General features: G+C 34.3%; 1 protein-coding gene across 5 annotated transcripts in view; it reads left to right on the forward strand.

Annotated features, from left to right (window-relative positions):
* Positions 1-21,474, forward strand: part of PCDH11X (protocadherin 11 X-linked) — a 583,424-nt gene that overhangs the window by 383,116 nt on the left and 178,834 nt on the right. The window contains exon 5 of one of the 5 annotated variants that reach the window (XM_064574320.1): positions 3,718-3,779. The exons of the other annotated variants lie outside the window; for them this stretch is intronic. Within the exon in view, the coding sequence (XP_064430390.1) occupies positions 3,718-3,759 (42 nt within the window). The 3' untranslated portion in view covers positions 3,760-3,779. Of the gene's footprint in view, positions 1-3,717; positions 3,780-21,474 lie in introns of those variants that run through there. 5 annotated transcript variants of the gene reach the window in all.

The following is a 21,474-nucleotide window of genomic DNA, read 5'->3' on the forward strand; positions in this document are numbered from 1 at the left end:
GAGTTAAGTACAATGCAAGAATATATGAAAAAAGTGGGCTTGATCATGGGGACATGAGCAAAGTCTTATTGCTTTAATTTGATCAAGTTTCTACTTATCCTAATACAAACATATGTGACACATCATATAAACAGGTAACTCTCAAAATAACTCTCGACAAAATTAGTTACAAGAGTAGTTTCCAAGGTAACAATACTAATTCAGTTGATACCACAATGCTATTAAAAACAGCACTCTTAAAAATACTAATAAGACCCATTGCAAGTAGTGTCATTTTGAGGATAAATAAATGACACAAAGAAAAATAGCTTGAAATCAGAACTTTAGTAAAGCTGAAGTGTTGAAGAACATGCTTATCAATACTATTTTATTTTAATAAGTTTCAGTTCTCTTTTAGTGGTGTTATGTCCTTTAGATCAGTCAAGTAGCTTGTTTCCTCTCTTGTTTCCATATCGCCCTCTCATTGGAACAACTTGGAAAGACTATTAACTTGAAATTGATGATATGTTTACAGCTACTTCATTTAGTTGCTGAGTAATGACATTATCCTTTCTAGGTTGTTTGCTTGCTTAAACAAGAAACTAAGCAATTGGGCGCCTGGGTGGCTCAGTTGATTAAGCGACTGCCTTCGGCTCAGGTCATGATCCTGGAGTCCCGGGATCGAGTCCCACATTGGGCTCCCTGCTCAGCAGGGAGTCTGCTTCTCCCTCTGACCCTCCTCCCTCTCCTGCTCTCTGTCTCTCATTCTCTCTCTCTCAAATAAATAAATAAAATCTTAAAAAAAAAAAATTAAAAAAAAAAAGAAACTAAGCAATTAACAAGCAAGTACTTTGTAAAATGCAAATACTCCATAAATGTTTCATGGGGATAAAAGGCTATTTATTTCTTTTTTATGTATTTATATATTTTATTTGTATTTTATGATATATGATTATATATTTATAATATACATTTGTTTATTTTATTTTATTTTATGTTATGTTAATCACCAAACATTATATCATTAGTTTTTGATGTAGTGTTCCATGATTCATTGTTTGCATACAATACCGAGTGCTCCATTCAACACATGCCCTCTTTAATACCTATCACCAGGCTAACACATCCCCCAACCCCCCTGTCCTCTAGAACCCTCAGTTTGTTTCTCAGAGTCCATAGTCTCTCATGGTTCATCTCCCCCTCTGATTCCCCCCTCTTTATTTTTCCCTTCCTACTATCTTCTTTTTTTTTTAACATATAATGTATTTATTTTTATTTATTGTATCATTATGCTTATGTGAACAGAAAATATTAAGACTTTTAAAAGGAAAATAAGGCCTTTCTTATATAGGTTCAATTAAAAGTATATACATTATAAAAACTGATTAGAAAAACTATCAGACTGTGATTTTTAACCTGCTATACTACTTAGATAGGGTGGTATTCAACCTCTTCCAAGACGAGAGAGAGGGGTAACTGTAGGATTTGTCATTTACGTCCCACCACAAGATGAATAAGGAAGCAATAAATTCAGAGATCCATTCTTGAACACTTGTTTTCGTACAGGTCTCTTCACTGGTAACCTGGTGACTCCCTATATAGGAAAATGTTCTGTGCTTATCTTGGAGTATAACTCATTTACCTCAACTTTTAGATACTGATATTTTACGAGGAATACAGATGTGAAAGTCTGGAGAAGGAAGGTTTGTTACCACACCCTAACAACCCCTCATCAGATTCACCTCACTTCTAAAAGTGTCAAATCCAGTTCTTTTAGATATCTGGATTTCTCTTCATGTCAATAACAGAAACTGAATGGGGTAATTTTATACATTTTTCATTTTCTCAGGTTTTAATAGCATAATTATTGCTAATTCAGGGGAAATTATGTTAAAAATAAAATTCAATCAATATCTCAGTAGTTTTAGGTTATGATCTAATCCTATCTCAAAAAATTCTCTATTTCTTTATTAAAATTATTTTGATAACAGTGATTGTGTGTTTCTGCTTTAGGCTAGTGGTTCAGAATGGGACTAGCTTAGGAAGGGACTATCCTGACTTATAAAAGATAGAAACATAAAAAATATATATATCTTTCTTTATGAATATGAATGTGACATTTCTAGTGCAGTTAAGGGATTTGATAAGCTGTGCTAAAGTCACTGCTACCTGCTCTGCCATGTTGGCTAGAGCACTTATGTCACACATGAGGCCATCCTAGTGCACATGATCTTCCGTGTAAACCTGACAACCTGTTGCTGGAAGGCAGTAAGTTAATTTGGTGGTGCCCACTGTACTTATAAATCAACTTGGCAATCCTTTCTGTAGTGTCAATAAAATGATCTGACTTCATAGGTCAGATAAATTTACTTTCTTTTATGACTTTATAGCTTAATGGCACTATGTAGAGTTATTGAAATAACTCAGTGACATTCTTCTATTTTCCTTTTTATGCCTTCAGATAACAGGAAGATAGACTATCCTGAGTAATGTTTATATACAATTTATTGTTGACTTAAGCTCATATTATAGAAAGGGTAACAATGCAGAAAATAATATTATTTATCATCATCACCTTGAATACCATTACTGACATACTGCAATTCTTTGAGACAAAAGGATATTTAGTTGAAAAGGATAGAAACTGAGCAACCAAAGTCTTTAGGGATAGTCTTGTACATTTCCAAACTTAGCAACATTTTATAACTAAGAAGTAATGACTCTCACCCTTGTTCACACCAAATATTATCTGATCTCAAAGCAAATAAATGAAAACAAAAAGGGAATGATGGTAGCCAACAAAATTATATACATTTTGCTTATAAAAGCATATACATATATATTTTCTCACAAAAGTATATATAAATTTTAAATTTCAAAAAGCAGTAACTGAGTGCAATCAAAATTATATTAAGATAGTCTCTACATGAAATAATTCTAACATCAAGGAAAACAATACTTTAAAAACAAAGTTTAGGAAATATATCATTCCAATTTAAGTAGCAAAATTGATTTTAAATGTTTTTAGTTAAATGAGAGAAAAAAATACAATTTTTCTTATATTGTTCCAATTTCTTCCCTGTGCTATAGAGAAGGCAGATTTTAACTGTGCCCTGGGTGTCCTTACAGCTTTTGCAAAAGCCACAGTTGGCATAACTCTGACTCATACTTTAATAATGCATTGATTCAGAAGATAAAGCTTATCTTTGCCTTTAGTACATCTCGTCATCTTGCACCTGTTCTCATATTGCACCCTGGTTGACCAAATACATTATATATGTTTCATCCAGAATTTTTCTAAGTTCTGTTTTCCTTTCAAAAGTAACCTGCTGCCCATTGTTTCTTTCTATAGTCAACTGCTGCTCAGAGAAATACCACAGTGTTAATAACTAACGACAGCAAAAAATCCTATCCCTTTCATATATCACTGTTTTAAAATAAATCAAAGGAATGAGTATTCTGATTATCTATTTCTATGTAACAAATCATTCCAAACCTTAGTGGCTTGAACAATATCAGTTATATTTTTTACACTGCACAGTATCCATGGGTTGGGAATTCAGGAAGGGCTGGACTGGGCATTTCTGGGTGTGGGTTCCTCATGTGTTTGCAGTCAAAATTTAGCTAGGTGTTTAGGTGATGGAACAATAGGTGGCTGAAAGAGCTGGAGACTGGCAGGATGGCTCTTCATGTAGATTTCAGATTTCTTCATGTGGAGTAATTTGGGTTTCCTTGCAGTATAGCAGCCTCAGGGAAATCAGATTGCTGAAGTGGTGCTGAAGAATCCAAGAATGAAGCAGGTAAAAGTGCACAACACTTTTCTAACCTAACATTGGAATTCTATGGCATCATTTCTGCTGTACTGTTATTGGAGGCAGTTACAAAGCCCCTGCTCCCACCCAGATTTAGGAAGAGAGAACACAGACTCCACTGTTTGATGGTGGAGTGGCAAGTTTCTAGAAGAACATTTAGGATAAAAGATATTTTTGTATCCATCTTTGAAAAATAACAATCTGTCAGAATGAGTAATGTAAGCATTTTGTAGCTTTAATTATGTTTACCTTATGCCATGTTATATTCAATTATTTTTGATAAATGTTTATCTATATAATAGAAAAATAAAATGATAGGAGCATTGACTGAATGCTACTCAGGAATTTTAATTTTCTTTTCCCATTTCCCCCCAGGAAGACTAACTCAAAACATGTAAACTCTTATTTATCGTTAGCATACTTAATGAAGTTATTATTACCTATATCCATATATAAAAAGTCAGAATCTCCTTGAAAAATATAAAAAAAAAAACTTTGTGGAAATTATTAGAAATACCAAGACTTCGTCTCATGATATGCAAATGTAATACAGTGAAGAATTGTAAAACATTCCAATATGAAGTCTTTCGTCAGTCTTCTTAGGTATCTGTTTTAATGGTCTGAAAAACTAGAGCATTTATATCCTATATATCTTCATCCCATAATTACAAGCATTCAAAGCCATACCAGAAGGAAATCATTGTATTCTAGAAATAGAGCGATTAGCATTAGACCTGAAAATCTTACATTAGAGAGGGTCAAAGAGTGAACTTGGAAGCCCCTGAACATTTTGAATGTTTGAATTATATCGTTTCAAAAGCGAATGTAATAAATAACCTTATGTCAATCCATTGTGGGGTTTTGCAATGCTCAACTGCCCTCAAAATTTCTCATTTGTCATCTGCACTTGGGCAATCTAGGTGACTGCATATTGAACTCTATTCTGAAGCTTTAAAAGTGTTTATTAGAAAGAACTCATAAAAGGCTTCCTTTAGACTACCTGTAAAGCTTCCATGTCCTTTTGCTACTTGAGAAAATAACATCCAGTGTGTGAGAATTAATAATTTTCATTCTGAAAATAATTGATTTCATCATTTTACTTTGGGTCCTGGCAACTCATAATTGTGGTTTTTTTTCAGAATTTAATTATTGACGACATCTCAAGCTACCCAAATAGCATACACCTGGAATTGTATGCATGGTGAGATTTCTATTCAACTGGGATATATCATCAAAATATATTTTAATCCTCTTTGAGGAGCATTTCTCCAACAAAAAGACTTATTTTGAAAAACCAAGATATTGCAATTAAGATGTAAATAAGATCAGGCCTGCAAACATTTTTTTCTTCAGAAACATAACATAAAATTTTTGAGACATAACTTTGATGATTCTGAATCTCTAGCTTACTTTAGTGTGAGAATAAAGTATAAAATACATAACATATAAAACCTGTGTTGATTGATCATTTATATTATTGGTAAGGCTTCCAGTTAACATCAGGCTATTGGTAGTTAAGTTTTGGGGCAATCAAAAGTTATATGCAGATTTTTGACTGTGCAGGGAGTCAGTGCCCTTAACCCCCAGGTTATTCAAGGATCAACTATATTTGAATATCCATGTGTGAAAGAATGGACTTCAATTCATATTTTATACCATATATCAACATACAGAAATTAACTCAAAATAGATCATTAACATAAATGAAAACCTAGAACTATAAATCTAGAAGAAAACATGCGAGATCTTTCTGACCTTGGAGTATACAATAATTCCTTATATGCAACACCAAAAAATTAATTATATCAAAATTAAGAATTTCAGCTTTTTAAGACAATCTTGAGAGAATGAAAAGGCAAGCCACAGAAAGATAATTTGTTTGCAAATCTCATATTTGATAAAGGATATATACTGAATAATAAGAAAACAAACAACTAAAAAATAGTCAAAACAATGTAAATAGACACTTCAACAAAGAAGATGTGTGGGTGGCACACAAACACATTAAAATATACACATCCCTAATCATTAAGGAAATGCAAAATGAAACAACATTTAGAACATTTGAAATTAAAAACTCTCCATACCAGGCTTTAGTGAGGATATGAAGCAACTGGAACTTTCATGTATTGCTGATGGGAATGTAAAATTGAAGAAAAATATTGGAAATGGTTTGACAATTTCTTTAAAAATAAACAAAATTTTATTATATGACCCAGTTATTCTACTCTTAGTCATTTGCCCAAGAGAAATTAAACTATATGTCCATAAAAAGACTTGTGCAGTTGTTCATTACAACTTTATTTATTATAGCCAAAGTCTAGAAGCATCCCAAATGCCCATCAATGGGAAAATAGATAAACAAATTGTGGTAAGTCAATACAATAGACTTCTACTCCTCAACAAATGTAATATTCCATTGATACATGCAACAAAGTGCATGAATTTCAAAATAATTATCCTGAGTAAAATAAGCCAAACAAAATTTGTGCATACAGTATGAATCAATGTATGTAAAACTATAGAAAATCGAAACTAACCTTGTGTAACAGAAAGCCAATCAGTACCCTCCTGAGGGAGATGAATGAGAAGGAGTAAGAAGGAGGGATTACAAAGAGGCTTTTGGAAAATGATGAGGGTGTACATATGTTCACTACCTTGATAGTAGTGATGATTTCCCAAGCGTGTGTGTGTGTGTATATATGTAACATTATATATTATATATCATATATAGATATAATAAAATGCAAAGGCATTTATTTATTTTTTGGTAACCCAGGGCAGCTTCGCTCTTAACAAGAACATTCAGGTTGTAATTTTGTCTTATTTTCCTAAACCTTTGGGGGGGGGGGTGCCTGTGTGTGTGTGTGTGTGTGCACACTCCTCTGAGATGTAAAGTTTCCAAATGTTATATGAAGAGCATTAAGATGTGGGATCACAGGTATTTTAATTTGGGTTTCTGTGTGTTTCTTGAAGTATGATTATCACCACTCATTTCTGATATGCATTGCCTGCCAGTGAAGAAAAATAAATCAGTAACAAAAATTTTTGCTTTAATTCACAAATATGTTTTGACAAGTTCTAGAACTAAATGTTATAATTTATCCTTTTGTACTTTCATAAAATATTGTGTCTATTAATAGGCAATGAATTGGGTTAGTAGACCAATGATTCTCAAGCTATAGTTCCTGGACCAACAACAGGAGCAGGAACAACAGTAGCAGCAGCACAATTTGGGAACTGATTCTAAATGCATATTCTCAGGCTCCACCCCAGACCAACAAAATAAAAAACCCCAGGGATATGCCTCAACAGTGCATATTTTAGTAGGCCTCGGGGTTATTCTGGTGCATGTTAAATTTGAGAATGACTGGGTTAGACCAAGTGAAAATTAACAATTTGGGTTTATGTCTAGGAATTCAGTGGGGCTTAGCCAATAAGAAATGCTATCATATTAAGTCCCAGGGTATAAAAGAAACAGTGAGGGTAGAAGATCTATACAACATGTACATGGGAGGCAGCATAAAGTATTAGTTCAGTGCCCTTGCTCTTGTTTGAAACTGCTAAAGTTTAATGCCCAGTTTCACTATTAATTAGTGCTAAAGCTTAAGTTAATACTTCTGTGGTTGAATTTCATATTTGCAAAATGAGGATGAAGATACTAGCACCTGATGAAATGCATTTTGTGAGGACTAAATGGGTTAATATATATGAAGGACATGAATTGTAAGAGATTTAAATCCTAAGATTTTAGATGAAAAAATGAGCCAAGATATTGAAAGAGCTCACTCTGAGACCTTTCTTGAGGGAAGGTGGGCATGGAGCAGGTTTCATGTTCTGAATAGACGTTGTAGCCAGCAAGCACAGATCACTTGTTTAGTTTCACTTAACAGTTTGCCCAATTGGTTTAAATACTTTCTATTTCATTCAATATTTTGATATCAATTTAGCATTTATAAATTATCTTTGACATTCATAGACTGTAAAGTTCAATTAGTCAAGATATATTTATTAATATATTTAGTGAAAAAAAACCTTACAGTTTTTTGCTTTCATAAACAATCTGCAAGTTATCACCAGTACTGAAAATAGGACTTGAAATCCATTTTAACTTTGTGCCTTTTTTTTAAATTTTTTTATAAGATTTTATTTATTTATTTGACAGAGAGAGAGAGAGATCACAAGTAGGCAGACAGGCAGGCAGAGGGAGAGGGAGAAGCAGGCTCCTTGCTGAGCAGGGAGCCTGATGCGTGGCTTGATCCCAGGACCCTGGGATCATGACCTGAGCCAAAGGCAGACGCTTAACTGACTGAGCCACCCAGGCGCCCCTTACCTTTGTGCTTTTGAGAATCAATTGCATTGTCAAGCTTCAGTAAGCATTTCAGATTCTACATAGCATTTGCTTTCAGGCTGTTTTGCTCTGTCTCTCAGGGTTAGGGGTTAAGGTCAGTCAATTTCAGTTAAGAAAGAAAAAAAGAATTCACTATCTATTCCTAGCATGCTGTAACCCCCTATTATTCAGTTTGAAGACAATAAATCATTTTCACAACATTGGATGCATGTAACCACCTTGATTCTATGTAAAATAAATTTTTTGCAGAGTCCAAAACATAAAAATAACTACTTTCAATTCCAGATAAGCACCAAATTTTAGTGCTCATAATTTTAGACTTGGAGTGCTTATTGATCCAACATGAGAGATTGCTTTTCTATTGGGTTCGCTTGTAAGTAGCTTCTTATGTTTAAATCATACTTGCATCTATAATCAGGAATCTAAAAGTAATGTGCTTCAAGCTTTAATTCCTGAAAGTTGTCTGAAAATAAGTGAAAATCAAGGCATTTGTAGGAAATAGAAGTGTATTCATCTTGAACAGGCTTTTCATGAATAGACATTTTTTCCAACCCATTGTTGGACTAGAAGCAACCAAATGATAGCGAATATAAGTTTGAAAATAAAGTCCTCTCTAACCTGCAAGAATTGGATCAATAATATTCCATCTATTAATGGAGTAAGCCAAACTTGTGTTTTCCGAACTGTGTGAAAATCACACTTAAAATGAGTAACAGAAAACATCTACTAGGGACATTGTGCAGAAAAGTTTCTTTAAATGTACCTTTGCTGGGTAGCCTGAAGCTTCACTATGAGATCATTTATTTCTACCCAGTGTCTTATAAATGTTTAGATAGATGATAGACCTAAAATGTTTCTTGATTTTGATTCTGGAGTTTTGGTAGTCTAGAAATGTTATGGGTATTTATGAAAGCAATTTAAGGCAACTTAAATTCTAAATATGATAATCTTTTGAAATGAACCATATTTCCATAGTATTGATCAAAGTGTTCTTTGATAATGGATTTTCACTAGTTTCCATTATGTTGCAAAATAGCCTAAAAAACACAAATGACATAAAAACTTTTCATGTAGAGTGTTTGCTTAGAGCTAAAGTTTATTTAATAAATATTTAGTTGCATTCATTTGTATATGGATGCTTTCATTGTTAGTATGTATGACTGCATAATGCATAAAGGTAAATATGTATTTACCTTTAAATATTTACTTCACATTTCCAGGCATACTATTTGACTAATTTCAGAGATAAATATCTAACTCTTCTGGTATTTCTAATGTAACTTTGATTGATATATTGTCATTTCATTCTCAAATATTAATAAAGAGGTGTTTTGATTCTTTGGATTCTTTCTATTCTAGGTTTTAAATCATAAGGATGTGAGTGCATGTGCTTGAAAAAAATGTTCATTTTTAGGTTTTGGTGAAGCAGTTACCACTTGCATTTATTTACAAGAAATAAATTCCATCTGCCATAGCTTTCAGTGGTCATTGCTGCATTGGAAATGAGATACATAATGAGAGATTTGTATCAATCTTAAGACAGTGGATTATTTGGAGAAATTAGATACAACTATATGAAGATATATCTGATTCTTCTAGCTTGTATTGCTCATATTAAGTTTCTTGGCTTATATTATGCATTCTCAATGTGGTAGAAATGATTTCTAAGTATTCAAATATTATATTGGTCAATCTGGTGTAGGGAAGGAAAAATTCTTCTTCTACCTTTCAAGGTCTTCCAGATGGACTAAGAATTAAATTTATGTAAGAAAAGAAAACCCCATAAAGTTGTTTATGTGCTTACGAAAGCCCGATAATGAACTTGAAACCTAAAGAAATGGCCAAGTCAGGCAGTTTTTATACTTTTTAGACAAAGAGACAATAAATCCATTAGAAATTGACAGGCCAAAAGAGCTTAAGTTTGGGAGCTTCAATTAGTAATGAATTCTAAAGAGATTTTGGGCTGGGGTAGCAAATTAGTAAAAAGTAACAAAAGTTTTTTGTTTTTTGTTTAACTAACATCTTTATTGAAGATAGAAGCATTTTATTTCTTTTTTCTTAATTTAAATTCAATTAGCCAATATATATTACACCATCAGTTTCAGATGTAGTGTTCAATAATTAATCAGTTGAGTATAGCACCTATTGTTCATTATATCACATGACCTACTTAATGGCCATCACCCAATTATTCCATTCCCCCACCCACCTCCCCTCCAGCAACCCTCAGTTTGTTTCCTATAGTTAAGACTCTCTCAAGGGTTTTCTCCCTCAGAGATGACTTCCCCTTCAGTTTTACCTCCCTTACCCTATGATCCTCTGTGCTGTTTCTTATATTCCACATATGAGTAAAGCTATATGATAATTGTCTTTCTCTGTTTGGCTTATTTCACTCAGCATAATTCCCTCTAGTTCCATTCAGGTCAATGTAAGTGTTAAGTATTCATCCTTTCTGATGGCTGAGTAGTATTCCATTGTGTGTGTATATATATATATATCGATAGATAGATATAGATATAGATATAGATATAGATATAGATACATGCCACATATTCTTTATCCATTCATCTGCCCATGGACATCTCACTCTTTCCACAGTTTAGCTATTGTGGACTTTGCTACTATGAACATTGGGTTAGAGATGCCACTTTGGTTCACTACATTTCTATGTTTGGGGTAAATACCTAGTAGTGCAATTGCTGGGTCATAGAGTAGCTCTATTTTTAACTTCTTGAGGAACCTCCATACCATTTTCCAGAGTAGCTATACAAGCTTGCATTCCCACCAACAGTGTAAGAGGGTTGCCTTTTCTCTGCATCCTCACCAACATTTGTTGTTTCTGGACTTGCTAATTTTAGCCATTCTGACTGGTGTAAGGTGATATCTCATTATGGTTTTGATTTGTATTTCCCTGATGCCAAGTGATGTGGAGCATTTTTTCATGTGTCTGTTGGTCATTTTTATGTCTTTTTTAGAGAAATGTCTGTTCATGTCTTCTGCCCATTTCTTGACTAGATTCTTGTTTTTTGGGTGCTGAGTTTGAGAAGTTCTTTATAGATCTTGGATATTAACCCTTTATCTGATATGTCATTTGCAAATATCTTCTCCCATTCCATAGGTTGCCTTTTAGTTTTGTTGACTGTTTCCTTTTTTGTGCAGAAGCTTTTGTTATTGATGAAGTTCCAATAGTTCATTTTTGTTCCCTTTGTTTTTGGAGACATGTCTAGCAAGAAGTTGCTGCAGCCAAGGTCACAGAGGTTGCTGCCTGTGTTCTCCTCAAGGATTTTCGTGGATTCCTTTCTCACATTTAGGTCTTTCATCCATTTTGAGTTTCCTTTTCTGTATGGTGTAAGAAAAAGTTCCAGTTTCATTCTTCTACGTGTAGCTGTCCAATTTTCCCCACACCATTTGTTGAAGAGACTGTCTTTTGGATATTCTTTCCTGCTTTGTTGAAGATTAGTTGACCATAGAGTTGAGGGTCCATTTCTGGGTTCTCTATTCTGTTCCTTCGATCTATGTGTCTGATTTTATGCCAGTACCATACTGTCTTGATGATTACAGCTTTGTAATATAGCTTGAAGTCTGGTATTACAATGCCACCAGCTTTGGTTTTCTTTTCCCGCATTCCTCTGGCTATTCAGGGTCTTTTCTGGTTCCATACAAATTTTAGGATTATTTATTCCAGCTCTGTGAACAATGCTGAAGTTATTTTGATAGGGATTTCACTGAATATATAGATTCCTCTGGGTAACATAGACATTTTAACAATGTTTATTCTTCCAACCCATGAGCATGGGATATTTTTTCATTTTTTTGTGTCTTCCTCAATTTCTTTCATAAGTGTTCTGTAGTATTTAGAGTAGAGTTCCTTTACCTCTTTGGTAAGGTTTGTTCATAGGTACCTTATGGTTTTTGGTGCAATTGTAAATGGGATCAATTCTTTAATTTCTCATTTTTTTGTCTCATTGTTAGTGTATAGAAATGAAACTGATTTCTGTGCCATGTTGCTGAATTGCTGTGTGAGTTATAATAAGTTTGGGGAGGAGTCTTTTGGGTTTTCCACATAAAGTATCATGTCATCTGCAGAGTGAGAGTTTGAGTCCTTTTTTGCCAATTTGAATGCCATGTATTTTTGTTGTCTGATTGCTGAAGCTAGGACTTCTAGTACTATGCTGAACAACAGTGGTGAGAGTGGGTATCCCTGTCGTGTTCTTGACCTGAGGGGAAAGACTGAGAGTTTTTCACCATTGAGAATGATATTCACTGTGGGCTTTCCATAGATGGTTTTTGTAATATTGAGGTAGATCCCCATTATCCCTACACAGTGAAGATTTTTAATCAAAAAAGGATGCTATATTTTGTCAAATGCTTTTTCTGCATCAGTTGGGAGGATCATAAGATTTTGTCCTTTCTTTTATTAATGTGATGTATCACGTTGATTGATTTGCAAATGTTAAACCACCTTTGCAGCCCAGAAATAAATCCCACTTGGTCTTGGTGAATAATTGTCTTAATGTACTGTTGGATCCTAATGGCTAGTATCTTGGTGAGTATTTTGTTTTTTTGGTTTTTTTTTTTTGGTGAGTATTTTGACATCCATGTTCATAAAGGACATTGGTCTGTAATTCTCCTTTTTGATCGGTCTTTGTCTGGTTTTGGGATCAAGGTAATGCTGGCCTCATAGAATGAGTTTGGAAGTTTTCCTTCTATTTTTTGAAACAGCTTCAGTAGAATAGGTATTATTTCTTCTTTAAATGTTTGGTAGAAGTCCCTTGGGAAGCCATCTGGTCCCAGACTCTTTTTTTTTGGCGGGGGGGAGATGTTTTGATTACTGCTTCAATTTCTTACTGGTTATTGGTCTGTTCAGATTGTCCATTTCTTCATTTCAATCTTGGTAGTTTATAAGTTTCCAGGAATGCATCCATTTCTTCCAGATTGCCTAATTTGTTGGCATATAGTTGTTCATAATATGTTCTTAAAATTCTATTTCTTTGGTGTTCTTTTTGTTCTCTCCTTTTTCATTCATGATTTTATTTATTTGGGTTCTTTCTCTTTCATTTGGATATGTCTGGCTAGGGGTTTATTTATCTTATTACTTCTTTCAAAGAACCAGCTTCTAGTTTAGTTGATCTGTTCCAATGTTCTTTTGGTTTCTATTTAATTGATTTGTGCACTTATTTATTATTTATCTTCTCTCCTGTATTTAGGATTTATTTGCTGTTCTTTCTCCAGCTCCTTTAGGTGTAGGGTTAGCTTGTGTATTTGAGATTTTTTCTAATTTTTTTGAGAGAGGTTTGTATTACAATGTACTTCCCTCTTAGGACTGCCTTTGCTGCATCCCAAAGGTTTTGAAGAGCTGCATTTTCATTTTCATTAGTTTCCATGATTGTTTATTAAAATTCTTCTTTAATTTCCTAGTTGACCCATTCATTTTTTAGTAGGATGCTCTTTAAGCTCCAAGTTTTTGAATTCCTTCCAAATTTCCGCTTGTGATTGAGTTCAAGTTCCAAAGCATTGTGGTCTGAACATATGCAGGGAATAATCCCAATCTTTTGGTATCATTTGAGACCTGATTTGTGACCCAGTATGTGATCTATTCTGGAGAGTGTTCCATGTGTACTTGAGAAGAATGAATATTCTGTTGTTTAAAGATGGAATGTTCTATATATATCTGTGAAGTCCATCTGGTCCAGTGTGTCATTCAAAGCCCTTGTTTCCTTCTTGATCTTCTGCTTAGATAATCTGTCCATTTCTGTAAGGTGTTGAATCCCCTACTATTATTGCATTATTATCAATGTGTTTCTTTAATTTGGTTATTAATTGTTTGACATAATTGGCTATTCCCAAATTAGGAGCATAAATATTTATAATTGTTATATCTTCTTGTTAGGTAGACCCTTGCAGTATGATATAGTGTCCCACTTCATCTCTTACTACAGTCTTTGCTTTGAATTCTAATTTTTTGATATGAGGTTTGCTACCTCAGCTTTCTTTTAAGGTCCATCAGCATGATAAACTGTTATCCACCCCCTCACTTTCAGTCTGGAGGTGTCTTTAAGTCTACATGTGTCTCTTGTAGACAACATATATATGGTTCTTGGTTTTTTATCCAATCTGATATCTTGTGTCTTTTGATTGGAACACTTTGCCCATTTACATTCACGGTAATTATTAAAAGATATTAATTTCATGCCATTTTATTGCCTGTAAAGTCCCTGTTTCTGTAGATTTATTCTGATTCTTTCTGATTTATATTGCTCTTGGGTTCTCTTTTCATTTATAGGAAATCCTTTATTTCTTGCAGGGCTGCCTGGTGGTCACATGTTCTTTCAGTTTCTGTCTGTCCTGGAAGCTCTTTATCTCTGCTTCCATTCTGAATGACAGCCTTGCTGGATAAAGTATTCTTGGCTGCATGTTTTTCTCATTTAATACCCTGAATATATCATGCTGGCCCCTTCTGACCTGCAAGGTCTCTGTGGATAGGTCTGATGTCAGTGTAATGTTCCTACTCCTGTAGGTTAGGAACATCTTATCCTGATCTGCCTTCAGGATTTTCTCTTTATCTCTGAAATTTGCAAGCTTCACTATTATATATCAGGGTATTGATCTACTTTTATTGATTTTAGGAAGGGTCCTCTCTACCTCTTGGACATGAATGCCTGTTTCCTTCCCCAGATTAGGGAAGTTCTCAGCTATGATTTGCTCAAAAATACCTTTTGGCCCTCTCTCTCTTTCTTCTCCATCAGGCCTCCCAATAAATCTGGTATTGTTTCATTTTATGGCATCCCTGGTTTCTTGAAGCCTCCCTTCATGGTCCATTAGTTTTTTTTTCTTTTTCTCAGGTTCCTTCCTTTCCATCAACTTGTCTTCTATGTCACTTACTCTCTCTTCTGCCTCATTAACCCTAGGTGTTAGAGCATCCAATTTAGCCTGTGGCTCAGAGCATTTTTAATTTCAGCATGATTAGATCTCATTTCTGCTCTAAGAGATTCTCTAGGGGTTTTTTATGCTTTTTTGAAGCCTAGCTAGTAACTTTATAATTGCTATCCTGAATATCAACTTGAACATTTTACTTACATCCATATTCATTAGATCTGTGGCAGAGTATTTCCTGTAGTTCTTTCTTTTTTTGTGAATTCCTCCTTCTAGTCACTTTTTCCAGAGAAAAATGAATAAACACAAGAGTACTATCAAGAATATCAACCACAACCCAAATGAGATACACACTAGACACATATGAAGAGGTCAGAAACCAGAAAAGGAACGAAAAAGAAAAAAAAAAGGAAAGAAAAAACAGGGGGGATAGAGAATATAATCTCACAGGGTGGATGAAACAGGGTGATCCACTTGGTCCTGAGTGTATTTTGGTCTGTGTGTTAGAGGACACTAAATCCCAAAATTGTAAAGTAAGAGAAATATATATATATATATATATATATATATATATATATATACAAAAATAAAAATGAATAGGGTGAAAAGAAGCCAAAAATGAAGAATATATCTATAAAATGTAAATGTAAAAAATGAAAGTTAAAAAGACTTAAAAATAAAGAGTTGATAAAATAAGAAATTAGTTGAAAAGGGAAAAATTAAAAAAAAAAGAAACAGAAAAATTTAAACCGAAAGATAAATCAATGATGAGGAAAAAACCTCAAATTCTATATATTATTTTCCCCTAGCACTGGAGTTTTACAGTCTTGTGTGGTCTGTAAACTTGCTCTTCACCTGTTCTTCCAGTTGGTCTTCTGGGGGAGGGGCCTGCTGTGCTGATTCTCAGGTGTCTTTGCCTGGGTGGAGTTGCACCACCCCTTGCCATGGAGCCGGGTTCAGTGTAAGCTGTTTTTGTTCCCTCTGTGTGTCTTTTGTTCCCTGAAGGCTTTCTGTGCCTCTTTAAAGGATCAAAATAAAAATGGCTCTTCCCCAATCTCCAGCCCCAGAGCCGAAAGATCATGTGGTCCTCTCTCTTCAGTACATCCTCATGGATAAACGGTCTTCACTTTTGTGTGTGCCAAACTCTGCAGACTCCTGTGGTGCATGCCCACACTGATCCTCCCAGGGGAAGATGGAGGGTCTCCCAACTTTTGCATTTTTTAGGGTCCTGGCGTAAAGAGTGGTTTCCTGATCATGCATGCACCTGCTCTGCCTTTCCTGGGGGAAGGTGGAGGGTCACCTGTTGCTGTCCTTTACATGGCCCCTGCACTGACAGCTATCCCCTGGTCATGCCTGCACCTGCTCTATCCCTCTCAGGGAAGGCAGAGGGTCCCCAAATTCCTGTCCTTTGCAGGGTCCTCATACAGAGAGTGGTCACCCCGTTGGCCGTGGCTCACGGTTTTTTGGAAAACTAAGCTGAGAACCCCCTCCTGGGCTCACTGACCATAACCAGTTTCCCTGTCCCAATGTCTGGGAACTCTACTGGTTCAGGCACCCTTGCTCTTTCTATGACTCCAGGGATACTGAGACCACACTGTGCCACCTAAAATTTTGCCCATTCCACCATGTGAGCACCTTTTAGGCAGGGTGTCTCCACTGGAGCAGATTTCTAAGGGCTCCGATTTTGCCCTCTGGGGCTATATCACTTTCCAATAGCCAGCTTACTGAGGCTTCCTCCCTCAATCCATTTATCTTCCAATTATCCCCTCAGAATTACTTCTCTGCACATCGTACCTTGCAAAAAGTATTCACTTTTCTACTTGTACAGTTCCAGGTATTATCTTTTTACACCTCAGGATGAATTCATGGGTGTTCAGAATGATTTAATAGTTATTTAGCTAAATTCAAGGGACCAGATAAAATGAGGTCCCCTACTCTTCTGCCATTTTGCCTCCTGACAAAAGTTGTTTATACAGCATTCTTGGCCTTGCATTTCTTGTCTCTGGTGATAAGGATGTCTCTTTACCTCCTGGTCCAGGAAGGGTACTTTTTGAATGTGATATTTATTTCTTGCTTTCAAGATGACAGAGGAGGGTCTGAGTGTAGTGTTCTTCTTGCATGGGCTGTCTCAAGTAACTTTTAGTTAAAATAATCAATATGCCAAAGTGGCACATTTGGGATAGCCTACCCTTGGCTCCTATGCTAGTGAATATTCAGTCATGATATAAATTTTAAAAATTTTATAGTCGCATCTAGGTGCTGAACATTTTCATCCTTCTATTTTCCTTCAATTAGCTAAAAATAAATGTTCAATTAATAATATAGTTTTGAATGATTTATCAGTAGTAAGTGCTTAAAATTAGTGGCCCTCAACAAACATGAAGAATACAAGAATAATGCAGGGTGCAGTAAAAATGCATATTTCTAGAATATGACAACTGAAATTCTGATTTAGTAGGTCTGTAATGGAGACTAGTAATTTGAATATTTAATTCAATCTAATCACCACCACCACTACTCCCACAATGCCTATACCATGTACTGATAAATAATAGTTTAAATTATGCAAATTTCATGCTACTATCAGGTAGGAAAAATAATTTTCCCTCTACCATTCTAGGTTCTGGGCTGTGACCTCTCTGCAATAAAAGAAAGAAGAAAAATAAATGGAAGTTTAATAAGAAATATAACTCCTTTATAAATAAAGATACCCAGGAAAACTAAGTAATTCCTGAAATGGCCTATGAAATCACCTTAAATATCATCTTCCATTAGTCAAAAGATTATGTTGTGCTGGGGAGAGAAGATATCTGGCAAAGCAGAGTAAACAATGACATGGTTGTTATGCAGATTTAAGTCCAGGTGTTCTCCAATGATAAGAGTTTCTACAAATTTAGTCATTCTACTTTTCCTTGTATAAGGAGGGAGAGACCCTTACAAATAGAGATTTCCCTTATAAATTTAAATATCTCTTAGGAAAAGGTAACTTCTATGAAGTTTTCAAAGCTTTTTGTTTGTTTGTTTGTAATTTCTTAAAAATAATCAGCTCGAGGTGCCTGGGTGGCTCAGTCTGTTAAGCATCTGTCTTCTGCTCAGGTCATGATCCCAGGGTCCTGGAAACAACCTCATGTTGGGCTGCATGTTCAGTGGGGAGCCTGCTTCTATCTCTCCCTCTGCTTCTCTCCCCCACACTCATGCTCTCTCTTTCTCAAATAAATAAAATCTTTATAAATAAACAAACAAGTAAATAAATAAATAAATAAATAAATAAATAAATAAATAAACAAAATAATCAGCCTAAAATAATCTTTATGCTAAAGAGAAATATTTTGGGGTGGAAAATTCTGCTCCCCTTCACAACTTTTGAGAGGTGTAATGAAGATTCTGGAGGCTAGTTGAAGTACTTGCTGTTTTGATTTACCACCTCTAAATTTAATCACATTTTCCTCTATAATCTAAATCAGATAGTATAAATCACTCAAATGGATTTTATATTTTTTAATAGTCATATATCCACACATTGATAATAAGAGATAAAAAATATGTTTTGTAGGCTGAATTAGATTTCAAAGTAAAAAAAAAAGATCAGATTATTGCTCTTAAATGGAGACTTTTCAATCTTAAAATCTCTCACAAATTATGAAGTAGCCTTTTCTCAAATGAGGCTAAGAGGTATTAACCATTTGAATGTTCTCTAACAGTTTCCCCAATAACCAATCATACCAGAAAGAGAATTATCTTTGATCCTGAGAAATATGTCTATATAATGTATTTTACTACATTATATTAGTTTCAGTTGTACAACATAATGATCCAATATTTTTATATTTTGTGAGCCCATATATTTAAAAGTAAAGAGTAATATTTTACTGAAATCCTTGTATTTTAAAACATAAGACAGTGTTCAAACATGGCAAGTAAATTGAGATGATTTGTTTTCATTAGTTTAAATGAAATTGCATCCTATTTTTCTATGTCTTCACAGCACTCATCCTGTTCCAGGAACCCATATTTCACCACTAACTCCTCTGGAAAGTAAATAATACTAAAAACAATTAGCTTGATTATCAATGGTGCATTATAAAACTAGACATCTTTAAGATCAAAGATGGGTGTCCTTTCAGTAAGATTGAGTGATATCTTGAATTTAAGGTAAGGTTTTATTTAATAATGTAGGAGAGGCTATAACTTTTATGAGAAAGCTTTATATAGTCTTGTGTAGTTTGTTGGATTTTAGAAGCCTCATTTTTATATTTTTCATTTTTTAGACGTCCAAAATAGATCAAGGAACAGTACATTTTCTAGAGTATTTTTCTATTGTATCAATTTTATTATTTATTTATTATTTATTTATTAATTTATCTTTTTCAAAATTTTATTTAAATTCTAGTTAGTTAACATACAGTGTAATATTGATTTCAGGAGTACAATTTCACGATTCGTCACTTACATATGATACACAGTGCTCAACTCAACAAATGTCCTACTTAATACCTATCACCCACTTAGCCCATACCCCACCCACCTCCCCTCCAGCAACCTTCAGTTTGTTCTCAATAGTTAAGAGTCTCTTATGGTTTGCTTCATTCTCTCTCTCTTTTTTTTTCCCACTTCCCATATGTTCATTTGTTTTGTTTCTTAAATTCTATATATGAGTGAAATCATATAGCATTTGTTTTTCTCTGACTGACTTGTTTTGCTTAGCATAATACACTTTGGCTTAATCCATGACCTTGTAAATGGCAAGATTTCATTCTTTTGATGGCTGAGTAATATTCCATTATATATATATATATATATACACTAAAGGCTAAAGGAGGCTAAAGAACACCCTACTAAAGGATGGATGGGTCAACCAGGAAATTAAATAAGATATTAAAAAAATACATGGAAAGAAATGAAAATGTAAACACAATGGTCCACAGCCTTTGGGATGCAGGGAAAGCTTTTCTAAGAGGGAAGTATATAGCAATACAGGTCTACCTCAAGAAGCAAGAAAAATCTCAAATAAACAACCAAACCTTATGCCTACAGGAGGTACAAAAAGAACAGCAAAGGAAGCCTAAGGCCAGTAGAAGACAGGAAATAATAAAGATTAGACCAGAAATAAATGACATAGAAACAAACAAACAAAATAATAGAAAAGACCAATGAAACTGGGAGCTGGTTCATTTAAAGAATTAATAAAATTCATTAACACCTATCTAGACTTATGAAAAAGAAAAGAGAAAGAACCCAAATAAATAAAATCATGAATGAGAGAGTAGAGATCAAAGTCAACACCTCAAAAATACAATTATAAGAGAATATTATGAAAAATTATATATCAGCAAATTGGCCTATCTGGAAGAAATGGATAAGTTCCTAGAAACATATAAACTACCAAAACTGAAACAGGAAGAAACAGAAAAATCGAATGGACAGATAACCAGCAGAGAAATTGATTCAGTCCTCCAAAATCTCCCAACAAACAAAAGTCCAGGGCCAAATGACTTCACAGGTGACTTCTACCAAACATTTAAAGAAGAGTTAATACTTATTATTTTCAAACTGTTCCAAAAAAAATAGAAATGGAAAGAAAACTTCCAAACTCATTCTATGAGGCCAGAATTACCCTGATTCCAAAAACAGACAGATACCCCACTTAAAAAAGAGAACTACAGGCCAATATCCCTGATGAACATGGATGCAAAAATTCTCAACAAAATATTAGTAAATTGAATCCAACATTATATTAAAAGAATATTTCACCACAATCAAGTAGGATTTATTCCTGGTTTGCAAGGGTCATTTAATATTTGCAAGTCAATGTGATACAGCACATTAATAAAATAAAAAAAATAAGAACCATATAATCCTGTCAATAGCTGCAGAAAAAAGCATTTGATAAATTACAACATGCATTCATGAGAGAAAAAAAAGAAAACTCAACAAAGTAGGGATAGAGGAAACATACCTCAACTTCATAAAAGCCATATACTGAATACCCACAGCTAATATCATTTTCAATGGGGAAAAACAGAGCTTTTCTTCTACAATTAGGAAGAAGGGAAGGATGTCCCCTCTCAAAACTGTTATTTAACATAGTACTGGAAGTCTTAGCCTCAGCAATCAGACAACAATGACAACAACAACAACAAAAAGGCATCTAAATTGGCAAGTGAGAAGTTAAACTTTCACTATTTGCAGATGACATGATGCTTTGTAGAAAATCTGAAAGACTACACCAAAGAATTGCTATAACTGATACACAAATTCAGTAAAGCCATACGATACAAAACCTACCCACAGAAAACTGTTGCACTTCTCTACACCAATAATGAAGCAGCAGAAAAAGAAATCAGTAAGTTGTTCCCATTTACAATTGCACCAAAACCAAAAAGGTACCTAGGAATAAACCTAACCAAAGAGGTAAAAGATCTGTACTCTGAAAAATATAAAACACTGATGAAAGCAATT

Source organism: Mirounga angustirostris, unplaced genomic scaffold (genome assembly GCF_029215605.1).
Source record: "Mirounga angustirostris isolate CCGP_5_RB_7025 unplaced genomic scaffold, mMirAng1.0.hap1 SCAF_11, whole genome shotgun sequence".
Lineage (NCBI taxonomy): Eukaryota > Metazoa > Chordata > Mammalia > Carnivora > Phocidae > Mirounga > Mirounga angustirostris.